The following is an 18,363-nucleotide window of genomic DNA, read 5'->3' as shown; positions in this document are numbered from 1 at the left end:
AACTGCCATTTAACACGGGACTTCCTGGGAGCATGAACGTGACTGAGACAAGCGCATTGTCCCCACCACAGCAAAGAGGACACTGCCTTGCCGTCTTCCCTGGAAAACACGGGGTGGGCAGAGGTGGGGGTGAAGGTGGGGACTGTCATTCACTGTTGCTTGGAGAACAAAGCACGCCTGACATTGCAGGGAGAGCCCCGGGAAGCATTTCAAAGCTCCACTGGAACTAGACAGCCTTTCAATCCATTTATCAAAGTGTCTGCAGTTCCCGTTTCAAGGTAGATGAAGCAATAATAAATTTGTGAAGAAAGTTAATCTGTGTCCAAAGCATTTTAGTAAATTAAAAGGGGGGGGGCGCTGGCTGGAAGGGGGATATATTGGTTCTTGCCAACTCCTATTTGACTTACTGTCTCCTTAATAAGTCCTCTTTGGTCTTGTGTTTTTGGATGGAATAATCCGTCGGTTAATCATTTTCCGGAAGCAGGAAAATGCACTTTAGCTAATGCAGTCCCCCTTTCTTTCAGAGTCCTAATTATTTAAAAAGACATCCCAACCTGACACTGGTACCTGAAAGCGTTTCCCAACCAAGAAAGCGTTTCCCAACAGCTGTCTTCCTTTACTTCCCCCAGAAAATCTCAGCACGCCCCTTACCCTCTCGCCGTGCTCCAGCCTCGTACCTTTCATCTAATGTTTAAAAAAAAAAAAAAAAAAAAAAGTTATTTTCCCCTGGTTCCTTCTAAGCATTTTCCCTCAGGAGGGGCAAGGCACGAAACTCCCGGCAAGCAATTGGCCGGAACTAGGCTCTGGGGCACTATGGATAGATTTTGTTATTTTTACTTAAATGTCTGCTGAAAATGGTGCCTCTTGTCTCTCTCAAGGGTAGCGCTTAGCACTGGCTCCATGCTCTGGCATCACGCTGAGATAAACAGGCTATTAGGAGACTTCACAAAGGCCTCGAGATAATTGTGAAGGGACAGTTACCGAAAAACGAAGCACCCAGCCCTGAACCCTCCTCCACGCCCCATCAGTAACACCATTAAAGCTGTCAGTTGGTCAGCCTACTGGAGGTATTTATGAAATCAATATACAATCCTGCAGATGGATGGCGGTGGTATTGTTAGCTGGAGAAGAGAGGCTCAATGGAAAATAAAATTAATAAAATTTACAAGCAGATTGTCATGGGGAACAGATAAATTCCCTATGACCCACCGTTTTTGCTCAGTTGGCAGCAGGCGGAAAGCCATGGCAGGGAGGTGGAAAGAAAGCTGTGCTTTCAACTGGGGCCCTTAAACTAGGAGCAAGACTGGATCAACGTCCAGCAACAAAATAGGGCTGAGCAGCCCGAGTGGCTGCCCTGGGTGGTTGTAGGATTTCGCCCGCGTGATTGCTTCTGTGGGACGTTTCCCAGCAGCTAGGCTGGATAGCTTGCTAAAATGCTGCTCTCCTCTTATCATCCCGCTGTATTATAAGTCAGAACTGTCAAGAGATGGTTATTTCTTCAGTGTGTTTGGGGCATAGTAAACTCTAATGGTTAGTGAACTACTGAAGCACATGTGCTTTCTCCTGGCTCCCAGGCATGGTTATTGCTGACTCGTCCAAACCTCTCTCCTATTTGCTCCCATGCCCCGGATTCTGATCATCAGGGGTTGGCCAGAAGTGTGGCCCGACCCATTTCCCAGAGGGCAGGGGCTCGCTGTCCTGGAGACCAGCCTTTACTTGGCAGAGAAGACTAGGCCCATTGTGGTTGCTGGAGCCCTGGGTACAGCCCAGATGCCTGGTGGAAACTGCATTAGTCAGATGACAGGACCTGTGCCCTCCTCTCCTGGAGTCTGATGGAGAGCAGAGGAGTGACCCTGGTGACCCTGCCTGACCTCTGCTGTCTCTGTGGGCTTTGTTCAGTGCCCTGACTGCAGGCTGGAGCCCTGCTCATTGAATCAGGCTCAGCCGGGGGAGCCTGCAGACAGAGGAAACTGGATTTGAGATGGGGAACACCGTGTTATTCAGCCCCCGAAGCCACCGCTAGTCATAGCTACACCTTACCCCAACTCCAAGCCTTGCCTTGGGGCTTAACCGTGGCCCCAGACAATCCCCAAGTGTCCAAGGTTCCAGCCAGCTGCTCGGAGTGTGGTAACTCCTCTCTACAGGGGAAAGCAGAAAGGAACGCCTCTCTCCTGCTTTCTGTTTTTCCTCCTGCTCCTTCACACGAGGTTAATTTAGACAGCCCAGGTTTTTGTGGAGGATGGTTGGCTGACCTCTCTTTCCAAATATATTAGGAGTTCCTCTTTAGCTGTTGATTAGGTTCCTGTGGAAAATCAGGGTGGGGGGGTATCCATTAGTACAATCTGCCTCTGGGACAACTTGACAGTTAAAGATGTTGACCCTGCAACCCAGTATCTTCTCCTTACAGGACTTCCTACCAAGGAAGGAGGTCAACAATTGCCCCGGAAAGGTGTGGGGAGGAAACCTCATCCTCACATTCCCTTAAATGACAAATCCCTTCTCCCGACCCCGCAGTACGGGATCCTACAGCCCTGTATACAATTGGATGATATACAATGATTAAAAATGTTGGCATACGTGGACTATTAATGACATGAACAGATGTTCTCAGTATAATAAGTGAAAAAAGTTTATTACTGACTATATACTGTGAGATCACATTGGTGAAATTTATATATATTGCTCCTAATTTGTAACTCTGGTTATGGTCTGGGTAGGTGATTTTTTACCTTTGTATCTAATGGTTTTTGTGTCATTTTCACAATAATTGAGCTATATATCTGTATCTATAGATGTATATGCATACGATTGATGTGTGTGTGTGTGTGTGTGTATGTGTGTGTAGACATACACTGGTATCATTGATTACTGAGATTCCAAGCAAGCTTGAGGTATGAATGAAAACAAGTGCATGAGTTTGGTTTGAGTGGGGGTTTGGAGGAAGGAAACAGAAAACTAACCACATGGGTCTTAGGAGAGGAAACTGAGGTTTGGGGGATTGTTAACAAGGACCCTGGCACGAGACCTGGGTTTGAGACAGTTTCAACACCTGTCACTTTGTCCCTTACCTTTCCTTCTCGAAACAACACATTAGCACTGCTTAATGCTACAGGAGGCGCCCGTGGGACCCTCCACTTTGGGGAAGGTTTGTAGAAATGCAATTTGAAGTCATCATGCCTGTCACTAAGCCCAGGAGGCCCCCCAGGGGGTGTCTGGGGTAAACAGAGATGGTCACCCCCATCGGAAAATCAGGATGGCTAGGCTCCTTTCCAATTCCAGATGACAAAGGCAGAGAGTCCCTGAGAGTGGGAGACTGAGTACTGTTGACCCTGCAGTGGGGGAGGGACGGCAAGAGAGGAGGGGGGCAAGGGGTCTCTCGGGGAGGTGGCAAAACAGAGAATTGGGTGCGGTATGCGCAACAAACAACCCAGCGTCTTGGCTCGTGGCCTGGAGGTGCAAGACCACCCACAGAGCCCGCCCTGGAGGCAAGCTGCTCCCTCCTGGTAACCATTCCAGCAAAGGCCATCTCGGCAGGAACAATGTGGAGGCTGTAGCAGCCTGGGGCCAGAGACTGAACAGTCCCTCCACCACTCCTGACCGCAGAGGCAGCCAGCCCAGGGGTTTTGTTGTCATAATGAGATGCAGATAACGCCGGGCCTGGGTCCTTAACGCGGTGTGCCTCTTCTCTTCCTGTTTAGAGATCTGAGCGAAAACCAGATCCTGGGGATCCCGAGGAAGGCGTTCCGGGGCATCGCCAACGTGAAGAACTTGTGAGTGATGTTTTGTTGTTATCGCTGTTGTTCCTCTGCAGATGTGGCTTTCTGGCCAGAATAGGGGTGAGGGATGGGACAGGAAGGTGGTCTCACCATGCTGTGTGGTATCTCAGTGCAGGCGCCTCTGGGACAGGGGGAGGGATGTGCTTGAGTGGCTTCCAGGGAACACACGTCGGATGCCATGACAGCTCCACGGAGTCCTGTCGCGCTCTGGTTTTTCGGCCCCAAGTGTGAGCACTGGAGTCCCAGACCTGGGTCAGACCCGGGCCCCACAGTAGCTCTGTGGCCTGGGACTTGACTCAGCTACTCCCAGGGTCGTTGTTTTCTATAAAATGGGGACGACAGACTGGTGGGGGTGTTGACACAAATGAGGACGTGTGCTTCGTATGTGGTAAGTGTTCAATAAACAGGAGCCTTGACGATGGCGGTGATGATCGTGATGGCGAAGATGTCACTGTTACTAATAAGATCTTGTGAGAGGGCCTACCCACTGGGGTCCCGAGATTGTGGGGGAACACAGCCACGTCCACTCACTGTACTCGCTGGTTGGTTTTGAGGGTGTGTTTAGTTTTAATTTGAAGGGATTATCGATTCACAGGAAGTTTCAAAAATAGTACATAGGTCTATGCGCCCTTTGACCCCAGTTTCCTCCCAGTGGTAACATCTTACATAAGAAGTACAGTATGAAAACCAGGAAACTGTTATTCTTCAGATCTCAGATAATTACACACCCTCGTTTGTGTGCGTTCCTGCCCGTGTGATTCTGTGTAATTCTACCCCATGCAGATGCCTGTGTCCATGGATGCGATCCATGTGGAATTCGTCCATCACTACGGTTCTTAACTTGCCAAATAACCTTTGTCATTGTTAACCCGGCCTCCCCTGTTTCCTGTTTAGCAGTGACTCCTGGGCTCTTACTTTCACAAGGACTGTGCCTTCCAAATCCTCTTCCCCGCCGCGGTGTCGGTGTGTTCGGAGCATGTGTTGGGAGAGGGGCACAGAAGGGAGTTGGGTTTGCCTAGGCAGGCCTTTCTGTCCACTGGCCTCTACGGGCTCACGCTCAACTTGAGAAGTCTTGAAGGAAGTTTCTTTAAAACTACTTTAGCTATCGGTTTTCCTTATAAGGACTGCAGGGATATGAGTGTCCTGGGAAGCCGGTGATGGCTTCCAGATACAGGCTGTCTGCTTCCCCTGTTGCGGAGAACTTGGCGGGAAGCTTTAGCTGTTTAACATGCAAAGCACACAAGAGGGCAGAGGCTTCTCAAGGTGAAGGGAGCCTAGGGCAGAGAGGACTTTCAAGGGGATCCCACACAGGAAGCTGCCCTCTTGCTTCTTCTGGGGGTGTCTGCTCAGAAGGAGGAGAGGGCAGGCTGGAGCAGGCAAAGCCCTGGAGAATGTGACTGAAGACTGCCTATAAACCAAAACTAAGAGACTGTGTGAATTAGCATCTCAGAAACGCAAGGCAGGAGGGGAACTTAGAGATCCTCTAAAACCCCACCCGTCAACAGTGAGAAAATTGAGGACTAGAGCAGGGCAGTGACTAACTCAAGGTCAACCAGCTTCTTAAGCTGGCTGATCCCCAGACTAACATTTTACATATGCAAAGTGTTTTATCTGTCCTGTCTCCTGGCTCTAATTTTAAATGGGCCAGTTAACAAGGACACCTACAGTGAGAACAAAACCGTGCAGGGATGTATACGCAGGGCTGTGGAGTCACCAGCTGCAGTTTGGGTTCTCAAGAAAGTGACTAAATCTCACAGTGGGTCACGGTAGCTGCTGAATTGGGGGGCTTGTTGTTTTCCTGTAATATCTTTAACCTCACAAAGGCCTCAGGGACTCCAGGATTCAAGATTCTGCAAACACAGACTCCTGAGTCACTCGGGGGGCAAGTGTCAGGCCTTCCTTCTCCAGGCCTTGCAAATAGGTCTGACTCAAAGGCCTGAATTTAGGGAGGATTTTCTCTTTTGTTTTTATAGCCAGTGTCAGCATGTGGTCCCGAGGGGAGAGGAGAGATCAGTAAACACACTGCTGAAGGAATGAATCAGCCAGCAGAACTGAAGGGGGGTTGATTACACTTGGAATCAGTTCCTTCAGCATGCATTTGTGGGGCAGAACCTATGAGGCCCAGAAGTATTCCATTCTCAGGTGGCTTACGGTAAAACTGGGGACAAGAAACACATGTGTACCAGACGATGTTTAGTGATTTAACAATCCAGGTGAAAACTGGCAAATAAGTAGCTATCAGAGCTCAGAGAAGAAAGATGGCTTTAGGGAGCACAGCCTAAAGGTTAGAAACATGGCTTTGGCCACCTGGTGGATCTAGGTCTGATTTTCAGCTGTTGTGCACACGAGTCTGTGACCTTAGGCACATTACTGGACCCTTCTGAGCCTAGATTTCCTCCACTATAAGACAAGGATAAGAATTGTACGTAACCTCCTAGGCTTTTTGTGAAGGTTAATAAAATAATGAGTATGGAGAACTTAGTACTATCCTTGGTACATGGAAGAGATTTAGAAAGTTCTAGCTATTGCTACTGATGTATTCCTTGGTTGTTGTTATAATTGTAAAGACTTTACCCTGGCCTGAGTGACGGTTGGAATTCACAAAGTAAATGAGGCAATAGTGTGTGCAAATATAGAAGCAAGACTGTATAAGGCATGTTTCAAGGGACACAAGCAGAACCATCTCGTGGGGGTGGGGATTTATGAGGCAGAACAACAGATGATAAGGTTAGGAAGAGAGGTGAAAGCCAGGAGGCAGCGAGACTTGCCTGCAGGGTGTATGGACTTTAGATGTAGGTAACTGAGAATGTAGATGGCTTCCAATGTGGGAAAAGTCAGGATGAAATCATTTATTGTGGAAGAGGAGCCTAGGACAGGAGGAGGAGAAAAAGGAAAGGCGGGAACAGGAGATGATGCTGCGTCCTGGGTAAGGGGTCAGGGCTCATGCTTGGGAAAGAGAGCAATCAGAAGCGAAGGAGGATCCAAAGATGCCAGTAGGGGCCCAGTCAACAGAAACTGGCAATTAATGAGGTGTAAGTGGCCTGGGGGGAGGGAAGGCGTGTGTGGAAAATGACGAGTTTCCAAGCTCAGATGATACAAAGAATGATGGTCAATTTCCATAGTCTTTCATCTATGCAGCCACCAAAATGGTTTTTGAACCTACTAAATGCCAGGTCTGAAGGAAGCCATAGAAAGTGAGATCTGTAGACCTGTGAGCTTTGCCTTCTTGGAGCTTCCACTCTGCGAAGACTGAAAGGTCCAGAGAAGAGCCAGACTTGAAGACCCTAAGTTGGGTGTGAAGGGATGTCAGGTCTTCCACGGGCAGCGTGAATGGAGCATCTTCTGTGTCTTTGGAAATTGGGGAGCCTGACATCCCATCCTCTTGTTCCTGCTGGGTAAATGACTTTGGTCTCTGGTCCACAGCTATGTCTATGAGTCTCAGCTTCCATGGTTTTCATAAGAGGGAGGTAGAGGAAATAGGCTTAGAGCCTTCAGACAAAATACCGCGTGGGTAATTGGAGACATAGGAGCAGAGCTGAGGAGCAAGTTCAAGGGGGGGAAGCATCTGCGTCGAGGTGATAATTGAAGTTATACATTTAAATATGCATCAGTACATGTAAAATAGAAGACGCTTTGCAGAAATTAAGTTTGTATAAAACCTATTAAGGAAACACTCCTCCTCCTACCAGACCTCAATTACCCGCATGTAGACTGTCTCTCTTGTTAGAAATTTAAAATCTCAGGAATGTACATCCTTCTCATCACTGTGTTTGAGAAGCATCTCCCATTCCCCCTGCTGCGCCTTCTCTACCGCCTTGTGTGAGCTCAGGGAACATAACACTGTTTCATTTCTTAGGTAAAATAGAAATAGAAGATAAGTGATTGGAGTATCAGACTATGAAATGACAACAGTTGGGCCTGTCCGAGACACCATATTTTTCATTAGGAGAAGGCGGTCAAGGATTGTCAATTTTTTTTTTAACTTTTGTAGTTTTGACATGGGATTTTCCTTGCTTGTCCTGCCATTCCCCTTTAAGAAGGAAGAGACTGTGATACACCCATTTTCCAGCTGATAAAGTTAAGTTCCGATCAGTGTTTGATTTGGTAAAAGTCAGCAGACACAGTTGGGCCTAGGCCTCCCTACATACCTCTTCTGAGTAACACCCCCAACCATGCTCCAGACTCTACCCGTAGACACTTCTGTGTACCCAGATCCCTCTCCACTCAGCCGTGCTCACAGCAGGAAGGAACCAAGAAGGCTGTAGCTAGTGATGCCCTGATTCACAGAGGCAGGGAGGTACGTGGGTAGCTCTCGTCAGAGCCCAGGGCGGGACACAGGTGGCGATTAACCCAGTGGGAATGGGGGCTAATGGCCCCTACCCCAACAAGGCAGTGGAAGGAAGTCCCTGATTGCTTCCTGGTTCTCAAGAGAGAAAAGGTCCTTAGCCGGGGATACCACTCTATACAATTACTAAAAGCTGGTTTTACGGGCTCGTCCTGCTCTGCTGCCTGTCTGGAAGGGGGGAGAGGTGCTGTATTTAAAGAGAAGCAGAGAGCTGGACAAACAGGTCTGGAGAAGAAACCCTAAGAGAGACTGACCTGTAGATAAAGCAGTATCCAGCACGGCACAGTGCCTCCCATAAGCCAACGCTGTGCCCGGTTCTGGACCAGAGACATAGGGAGGGTGAGAGAGGAGGAGAGAGGGGGGTCACCAGGACGGCGCAGAGAGAGGGAAAAAGAAGTGAGTTGGGGGAAAAAAAACAGATGACAAGCCACAATCCAACAAAGCATAAGAAGAAAAAGACAAAATCCAGTATAGATTGTTTTTTAAAAAAATGTCGCCTTGCCCTATCTTTCCCAGCACTTGTGTTTTTCTCTGTTTTTCAGTTTCTATTTGCGAGGACTCTGTAGGACATGCATTCCAGAAGGGAAAATCAATAACCCCCTGTCTCTGCCAGCCAGCAGAATTTGGAATGGACGGTTTCAAAACAAAGCTGGGCAGGCGGCCTTTGTGTTCTCTAGTTAGTCTGGGTTGCCGCACTGCCCGAGTCTGCCCTCCTGCTTCCTGAGATTAATGAGGGCTGTCTCCGCCCGCCCGGTGAGCAGCCAGTAATCTCATGTGAGGGTGAGGGAGGCGTGCGGAGGGACTCGAAGCACCCGTTCGCTGGGAGCATCCGTGTCTGCTAATCTCCGCAGCCATTCCTTCTGTCACTGTGCCCGGAACCGAGTTCATGCTCCTGGCCATGCCCTGCAAGACTCTGTATGGCTGGGCCCCCCTCCCCCACATTATGCTCCCCATGCTCCATCTCATCCCTTGAAACACCCCAAGCTGCTTCCCGCCTATGGGACTTGGCGCTCACCCCTCCCTTTGCATGGGATGCTAAGCACTGGCAGCTCGCCGTGGTCAACTCCTTCAGATCCGTTAGGTCTCAGCTCCAACATTGGCTTGTCAGGGTGGCCTTCCCTGACCCAACCAAAGCAGCTCCGTCCCCCACTGTCCCTCTTCTCTATCCCACTACCCAGTTATAGTTCTTCAGAGCACTCATTGCCCCTGAAATTATCACTTATTCACTTACTTATTCACTTATTCGTCACCCTGTCTCCATCTGTCTCACAGAATGAACGTGAGTACGCAGTGCCCCTGCCTGCCTCTGTCACTGTGGGGTCCCTGGTGCCCAAAACAGTTCGTGGCAGAGAGTACAGTCGACTAAAAATGCATTGAATGAATGTTTGTTCAGTCATTCCTTGAGTATTTGCAGTTGACTTGTCACATATAGGAGATCATTCACAATCATTAAAATGTTATAGAAGCAACAGGGTACCATCCTTGTACTTAAAGAACTCAGTCTAGGGAAGGGACAAACTAGTAAATGAGCAGGTGAAGGCTGTGTACTAAGACGCAGTTGGAGATAATGGAGGAAGGGTTAGGAAAGCCCCCAGGCAGGCTCGATTCTGGCTTCACTCAGGAAGTAACATGAGTTGGGTCTTGAAGGATGAGTAGGAGTTCGTCCAGGGGAAAGGGTTTCCAGGCAGTTGGAACAGCATGTGAAAAATCACCCACCACTGCAAAAGCACAGAGGTATGTGAAAGAGTCGATGCTTGGAAGAGTTGATGGCTGAAACACTGCAAGCAAGAGAGGCACTAAAGACCGCCAAGCTTAGTGAGGCCGGGAGTTGGGGCTGGCGGGAAGGGAGGACTTCAAATGTCATGATCCATGACATCATGAGATCCACTGGAGGGCACTGGTGTGGTCAGATGTTCATGACAGTGGGGAGGATGGCCAGCTGAGGGGAGACTCAAGTCCAGATGGCTGCTGGGGTACTCGTGAAGCTGTTGAGAGATGGCAGGACCCCAGAGGCAGGTTCGGTGGACCTGAAGAGGCAGCTGCAAACTGCAGAAACCTACAGAAGCCTGTGCAGGCGGACTGGCCACGTGAACCGCGTGCCGGTCACCAGAGCCTAGTAGGCCAAAGGCAGAAGTAGCTTTCAACGCCAGGCATCTCTGCCGACTCAGGCCCAGGAGTGGTGGCTGCCCCTCCTGAAGAAAGCCATGCTTGCCTCTCGGCAGGGGTTTGGAAAGTCTGCTCCCAGGAGGCAACCAGATGCTGTGTGATCACCTGCCCAAGGGGCAGCAGGGTTTCCAGCCTTTCCTCCCTCTGCGCTCGTGGCTCTGACTACGTCAGGTTCAGAAGTGCTGCTGGAGGAAGTTGGACTAGATCCCTGTCTGCGAAGCACTACCCAAATCAGCTATCCTTAAAATGGGATCGTGTCAACCCACCTCCCTTCTTTCCCTCTCTCCTTCCCTCCCTCCCTCCCCCGCTTCTTTCTGCTCTTCTGTCTTTGCATTCCTCCTTCCATATATCATGATTGAGCGCATACCATTACCAGACCCCAAACCAGTCCTGGAAACAGATGAGGAAGACACAGTCCCTGTTCTTGAGAAATTTCATCTGCAGAGGGAGGCAAACAGATACACACGGGGCATATGTAATATGATAAATATATCCCTAGAGCGTCTTCTTTATCTGCCCCATGGCCCCCAATGCAAGTGCTCAATAAATAGCAGTTGATTTATTAAAGTAAATCCACTGAAGTGAGAAAAATAGTGGAAGACACCGGTGAATTCAATCCTATAGTCTGGAAAAGCTATGTTACTGTGTTATCCAAAGGCAAGGAGGTGGAGTGGTCAGTGCCCCATCCCCGACGCTGTGCCTAGAATTAGAGGCTGTAAGTGACCAACAGAGTCTCTTCCCAGCCAGATCACACAGGCTGTAGTCCGTGTTAGGGGTCCTCTGTTGGGCTTTGGGTAGTTCTTATGCTCACTCGAAGTCATAACCGTCTGCTCAGCTGTCTTTCTCCTCCGGTGGCCTGAAGCTATGTAAATGGAGAGGTCGAGTTTGTCTTATTCACTGTCTGCTTGTTTCCAAGAGTCACTCTATGCCTGGCACATGTGATAGATGCTCAAACAATGAAAATTAATAAGTGGATGACTTTCAGAACAAAAAGACTCCAGCGCTTAGAGAATCAATAAAACCCTGAATGAAAGAGCATGATTACATCTGGGGACAAAGGAAAATTAAAGCAAAGCCTCAAGAACCAACCCAGAGAATCCCTGTGTTTTTTTTTTTTTCAGGATAATGGAGAGCACTATTCGGAGGCCAGCCCCGAAATTTACTATCTGGGATATTTTTATTTGTGGACAGAATGCTTTTTTAACTCATCACAGATGTTTAACCCCAGTGAGCATTAAATCCACAGAAAATGAGGATTTTAAAGAAGCCTGTAAAATAGAATCCCATCTTTCCTGCACCCTGGCAAGAAGGCATAGTGATTCTGGGCTCCTCAGAGTTGGGCTTAGTGGTCTTATGAGAAATTCACCATAGGGTTGAGCATTTTGCCTGGAGATTTTTAGGTCTACAAAGAAATGAGGGCATCTGGGTGGCTCCGTGGGTTAAGTGCCTGCCTTAGACTCAAGTCATGATCCCAGGGTCTTGGGATCAAGTCCCGCATCAGGCTCCCTGCTTAGTGAGAAGCCTGCTTCTCCCCCTGCCTGCTTGTGCGTGCGCTCTCTCTTTCTCTCTCTCTCTCTTTCCCTCTTTCTTTCTTTTTTTTTTTTTTAAAGATTTTATTTATTTTATTTGACAGACAGAGATCACAAGTAGGCAGAGAGGCAGGCAGAGAGAGAGAGAGAGAGGAGGAAGCAGGCTCCCCGCTAAGCAGAGAGCCCGATGTGGGACTCGATCCCAGGACCCTGAGATCATGACCTGAGCCGAAGGCAGTGGCTTAACCCACTGAGCCACCCAGGTGCCCCTCTTTCCCTCTTTCTGTCGAATAAATAAAATCTTTAAAAAAGGGTCTTCAGAAGAGGAAATACGAGTGTTACAGTGGAGATTACACTGGGAGACTCCAGTAACTAGAATGTTGTTCTCATTCTTTGTCTCATTGGAGACAACGTAGTACAGTTTTGAGGAGTGTAGATGTAAAGTATGAGTTTTGGAGTCAGACTTGATTTTTTGTTGTTTAGTTCCAGCTTTGCACTTATGACCTGTGTGGCTTTGGGCAAGTTATTTTAACCTTTCTGAGCCTCAGTCGCCAGATCTATAAAATGGGGAAGTTACTGGTGAGGAGTTTAACAGGAAAGTGTGTACCTTACATGTATGAACAATAATGCTTCATGGTTTGCCCAGAGCCTTCATAGATATTATCTTTTTTGTTTTAAGGATTTTATTTATTTGAGAGAGAGAAAGTATGAAATGGAGGAAGGGCAGAGGGAAAGGAAAAAGCAGACTCCCCCCTGAGCAGGGAGCCCGATGCGGGGCTCGATCCAAGGACCGTGGGACCATGACCTGAGCTGAATTGAAGGCAGATGCTTCACCAACTGAGTCACCCAGGTGTCCCATAGGTATTATCCTGTTTAATTACCACAACAGCCTTGCCAGATTAGAGAAAAGTCTATTAACCTCCAGATATAGATGAGGCAGGCTCAAAGAACTACAGGAACTCTCCAGAAGCAGCAGAGCTGATCAGTGGCAAGGCTGGGGCAGAATCCCAGGATGCGTCAGTGCTTTTCTGAGTGGCTAGCTAGGAAGGGCCCTGAGATTTGGTGAGCATGGGTGATGTTTTGTTGGAAGCAGCAGGTATAGATTAATGGGGGGATGCTGGGAAAGCATTTCTGGCACCCAGCTCCAGCCAAGCCCCTGGGAGGCAGGAATAAACGGTGATGGTCACCATCTGGGAAATAATATCTGAGAAGACCAGCAGGAGTATCTGGAAGTGTGAGTTCTTTAATTAATAGACTTGATTTTTTTAAGAGCAGTTTTAGTTTTACGGAAGAATTAAGCAGAAGGTCCATAGTCCCATATACCCTCTGCCCATACACATAGTTTCTCCCATTAAATCTTGCACTGCTGTGGTGCATTTGTTGCAATTGCTGAGCCAATATTAACACATTTAACTAAGATCTATAGTTTCTAGTAAGGTTTGCTCCTGCTGTTATACATTCTGTGGGTTGTGGCAAATGTCTAACGATACATATCTACCTTTGTAGTAACATGCAGAATAGCTTCACTGCCCTAAGAGTGCCCTGTGTTCCCCCATCCATCCCCCCGCCATTCTCCTAAGCCCTGGAGTGTGAGCTTTTAAATGGACAGGGGAATCCCTTCACATTTCACAGCCCTTCGTAATAGCTTCTATTTATTCCATTGTTCAGACTCGAACAACCCACGTCATCTTTTTGCTTCTTTGAGAGAGGGGGAGTGAAGGGTCATAGAGCTCATCAGCAAGAAAGCCAGGAGCACCTGGCACCACTTTCTCACCTGTAGTTTGAGGTGTGAGCATTAGAATTTCTTCCTGACGGCCACTCCTTCAGAGAAGACCTGTACTGCTCCTTCAGAAAAGACCGGTAATCAAAGCCCCACCCAGGCCTGGTGTTGTTCCAGACTCTGCATCAGCTCCCCAGAGTCTCCATAATGGTTTCAATCTCAGGTTCCCAGGTCAGCCTGCATGGGGTCACGTGACCCCTGGCTCTTACCACCTTTGTGGTCTGTAGCCAAATATGTCACCTTTCTGACCTCAGTTTCCCCATCTGTTAAATGGAAATACTACCCTTCTCATGGTGCTGTTATGAAGGTTAATAATAATTATTGCTCCTTTATCTCATCTCTGAGAATCAATTGGAATCAGACTATCACATCTCATTGTCTATCTTCCCCTCTGAGACAAAATACATGCCCAAAGAAAAAGGTTATATTTACGGTGTTCTGCTTCAGATTCTTAAACATATTTAACTTCATCACACCTTCTCATCTTTCTTCCAGTGGGGCTACCGTGTTCTGCTTTATGGCTTGTAATAGGCAAGGTACAAAACAGGTCAGAGAAAAGGAGGTGTACCTTCCCCACCCTGATCCATCTCCCTGTCCCCATCAAGACACAGAAAGTACCAGAAGAGCCCACAAAAGTTATGGGCTCCGTCTCAGCTCTCCTATTAACTGCTGTCTACCTGTGATGGGCTGAATCATACCTCCCAACCCCCCTGGAGATGGCCACATCCTAAGCCCCGGAATATATTACTATGTACCCTACGTGGCAAAAAGAACTTTGCAGATGTGATTAAATGAAGGCTCCTGAGATGGATACACTATCCTGAATTATTTAAGTGCACCTAATATAATCAGAAGGGTCTTTATAAGAAAGAGGACAGTACTGGAAGCAGAGGGAGAAAGACCCTGTGATGCAGCCAGTGAGGACAGAACTTACCTGGAGAAGGTGAGGAAGCAGGTTCTCAGGAGCAGAGCCCTGCTTGCACTTCGACGTGAGCCCAAGTGAAACCAATCTAGAACTTCTGACTTCCCAATGCTGAGAAAATATATTCCTATTTTAAGCCTCTAAGTCTGTGGTAATTTGTTATGGCAGCAGTAGGAAACCAATACTAATACTGCCCTTGGGCTGCCACTTAACCTCTTGGTGTTGGCTTCCTCCTCTGTTCAGATAAGGAATTGGCGCGCTGTCATCTGTGGATTTCCGTGTGTATTCTGAGATGCTCTTGTGCTTCAGGAGCCTACAAAGAAAAAGTTACTTTTAATAATGATAAGGTTTTTAATTCTCTCTTTTAGACATTGATATTCAACATGAGATTTTGAGTAAGCAAGAGTCCTATTTAAAAAAAAAAAAAAAAAAAACCTTGAAAAGTCACTGGACTAGGCAATCCTTCAGGTAGGCTCTGACTGCAAAGGGTGATGATTCTTTGGGACCATGGACCATCAGGGAGGAGCTAGGTTGTGTCACTGAGAGAAAACTCTGGGCAGCAGAATCAACAAGCCAGGATCTGGTGGGGCCCAGCGGAGAAGAAGATCAGAATAACACTTTCTCTCAGTGCCTAGAAGGGTGACCACCCAGGTTGAGGGTCAGGGCTGGGCTTACCCTCGGAGAGAAGGAAAAGAGAAAAAGAAAGTTGAGTATTAACTGGGAGACATTTTCTGGAATGGGGCTGAAGGCACCCGAAATCTTTGGGACATCCTTGGGAGGGGTTCCAGATTTCTGCGGCATGACTGAGTTCAACCAGCTCTCCTGCACAATCTCCCTTCCTAGTTGCCTCACCAGATTGACTGGTTTGCATCTCAGGGAAATATCTGCTTCGAGGAGGAAAGACTTGGGCAGCCATGGCACTCAAGCAATATTTGCCAGATGAATAAGGAAGTCCTCTGTGCAGGGGCAGAGACGGTGGTTTCCAGAGCCTGAGGTGTCAGCCCCAGCATAGCTCACGGGTATGTTACAGGAGCTGGTATTTTCAGAGCGCCTCACTGTATATCAGGACTGACAAATCCACACGCGCTGGCTTTGCTGGAGTGGAGCTGGCTTTGCTGGAGTGGAGCGCTTCTGTGTCTGCCGCAAGTGCTCAGCTCTCTAAATGGACAATGTGTTACAGTGTTTCCATTTAGAAGACAGCCCTTATTTGCCATTGTTAACACTCTCCTTTAAAGCCGTCTCTCTAACCAGGCTCCAGGCACAAATGCCCAAAGCTAAATTACTTCTAAATGCCAATGATCCGTTCTCAGTTACTGTGTCTGCCAGGAAAACTACCTAGCTGGACAGATGAGTACCCAGTAGATAAGATTTGGTTTACATGGCACATGGCCCAGCAGCCGTTCTGAGATTTTTTTTTTTTTTAAGATTTTATTTATTTATTTGACAGAGAGAGAGAGATCACAAGTAAGCAAAGAGGCAGGCAGAGCGAAGGGGGGAAGCAGGGTCCCTGCTGAGCAGAGAGCCCGATGCAGGGCTTGATCCCAGGACCCTGAGATCATGACCTGGCTTAGGCAGAGGCTTAACCCACTGAGCCACCCAGGCGCCCCAGTTCTGAGATTTTATAGTTCATTAGCATTTCATTCGGGTAGTTGCACTTCTTTCTTTGCTCTTAGAAGCTATACCATTTCTTGGGCTTAAGGATGGGATATGTGTGCTGAGATCCCTCTAAAGCCCAAAATGTAACCTGAAATGCTCCTATCTCCTCTCCACTTCCTCACAGAATAAACAGAGGCTGCATCAAGAAAGGAGTAGTAGCTTCAAAACAGACAGTCATTCTTCTTAGTAATAAATTCTTATAGGGCCCTTAATCTTAGTAATTAATGCCTATCATCTCAATCTCCATGACACCCTTATGATGATTATTGCCAGTTTACAGATGATCAGACTGGGGCACAGAGGAGTGAAGTGCTAAACCCCAGGGTCACACGCTAGTAAGTGGCAGGGCTGGGACTTGAACCCAGAGGGTTTAAGTCTAACACCTATAACCGCTATGCAATGCTGCCTGTACTTAGAAAAGCATTTAATGAAAATCAGAACCAATGGACAAAATCCCACCTCCAGACAAGTTTTATTTCTTAGTCGTTGTGGGCTTTCAGAGATCAGTAAATCTTGCTTGAGAAATATGGATATCCAGCTTCTCTGGAAAAAATCAGATGTGTTAACACTGGATGCTCAAGCCTGCTTAGCAAACAGTGGCCTGAAGCTGAATTGCAGCTTTCTTCTTAGAAACAGTGTGCTCTGCTGTCCCCACCCGGCCTGCTTGCCTAGTCCTACAAGTTTCCCAAGCGCCCCATGGTTGTGGAGAGCTATCCCAAAGAAAGAGCAACCAACCCACCTCTTCCCTAAAAGGGTCCCTGGTCTGCAACAGTTGCTTTACTATTGAGGCATACTACTTCTCTTCCTCGAGCCTTCATTACCTTTTCAGTAAAATGATGATTATTAGCCTTTAACCAAGTCATAAATTTTCAGGTTAAAATTAAATGATATAACAAGTGGAAAGGCCTGATGATAGAGCTTGGCACAAAGTAGATGCTCAGTAAATATATATTTTCTGCACCCCATGCCCCCACATTCTTTCTCCTTCACCTTCACTGATGCAAGGAGAGAGAACCTCACAGTCGGCCTATTGGCATGAAGGGTTGGAGGAAAGGGAAGGTTTGGGAACTTGGTTTGGTTGGCTTGGGCATTCTCTCTGTCCCAGCATCTTGAAGACAAGCTCTTCAGTGGGGGGTTGTAAGCTCGCATACTGTGAGTGGACAAACGGCGCAGGGATGGGGCCTGATGCTATTGAGGGAGGAACAGGAAGTAGTAGATGCTATGGCTCGCTGGAGAACAATGGCTCCATCTAAACGTTACTGGTTGGCTCCAGCAGGTACCTACAGGCTCACCATTAGCACAATTTTTTTTCATTTTCCTGCGAGAAGCAAGAAATGGAAATTTTTCTGTAAAATCATCTGATTTTGCGATGCTAAGACCTAACACAAAATCTCTTTAAACACTGAGTATCCTCACTGCGCAGCCTACGTAACACCATCTGTGGGTCAAACAGGGGTCTGACTTAGATGGTGCCTCCCGCTCCCCCAGGAGTGCCGGCTGCGGGAGCAGAAGTGAATGGAAGGTTCTGGTGGTTTGTCCCAGTAATTTGATCCTTGCTAATGTGTTGGCAGGCCGTAGTGCCATAATTCCTTAAACCAGTTAAAATCCACCAGCGTCCGAAGGCCGTGGAAGAGTGACTGTAAACGGTGGCTGTCGGGATGGCTGCAGAGGGAAGAATTTAAGAACCCATACTCCTGTAACCACATCGTGCCGATCACTGCTAATTGTGCTAAGCAGAGCACTGTCCCTGGACTTGAACTTCCCTCTTCACCACATCCCATAGGGTTTTGAGGCCAAATACCCTGCCAGGAATTGGGTTTGCTGCCTCAGAGTACGGCCTTGGCCCATCCCTGAAGTGAGTGACTTTGCCGTGCTTTTTGCAAAGTCACACCCCAGTGGTCTTCAGGGAAGCATCCCAACGCCGCCAGCCCCCCGAGGGACTGACACATTCTTCAGCTTGACTCCAGGTTATTTATTTTGACTATTTACTCAATGCACACAGCTTCGTCTGTGTGCTCCGCTGGCACCAGTGTCATCTCAATGCCATCATTGATTGCCTGCCCTCTCACAGCTCAGCAGTGGAGTCCTGTAGTCCCCTTCCTCCCTGCCCGCCCCCATGGTATCTGCAGTTGGTTTTTAAAGGAACAATGGTGAAGTAATGGTCACCTATCTTCATTATAGTCACGTGT

The 18,363-nt window shown here is 47.9% G+C and overlaps 1 protein-coding gene across 1 annotated transcript in view; it reads left to right on the top strand.

Moving 5' to 3' along the window:
* Nucleotides 1-18,363, top strand: part of SLIT3 (slit guidance ligand 3) — a 589,205-nt gene that overhangs the window by 393,541 nt on the left and 177,301 nt on the right. The window contains exon 5 of the mRNA XM_059174255.1: nucleotides 3,699-3,770. Coding sequence (XP_059030238.1) covers nucleotides 3,699-3,770 — 72 coding nt within the window. The remainder of the gene's footprint in view (nucleotides 1-3,698; nucleotides 3,771-18,363) is intronic.

Source organism: Mustela lutreola, chromosome 5 (assembly GCF_030435805.1).
Source record: "Mustela lutreola isolate mMusLut2 chromosome 5, mMusLut2.pri, whole genome shotgun sequence".
Taxonomy (NCBI): domain Eukaryota; kingdom Metazoa; phylum Chordata; class Mammalia; order Carnivora; family Mustelidae; genus Mustela; species Mustela lutreola.
This window is presented reverse-complemented; position numbering and strand designations above follow the sequence as displayed.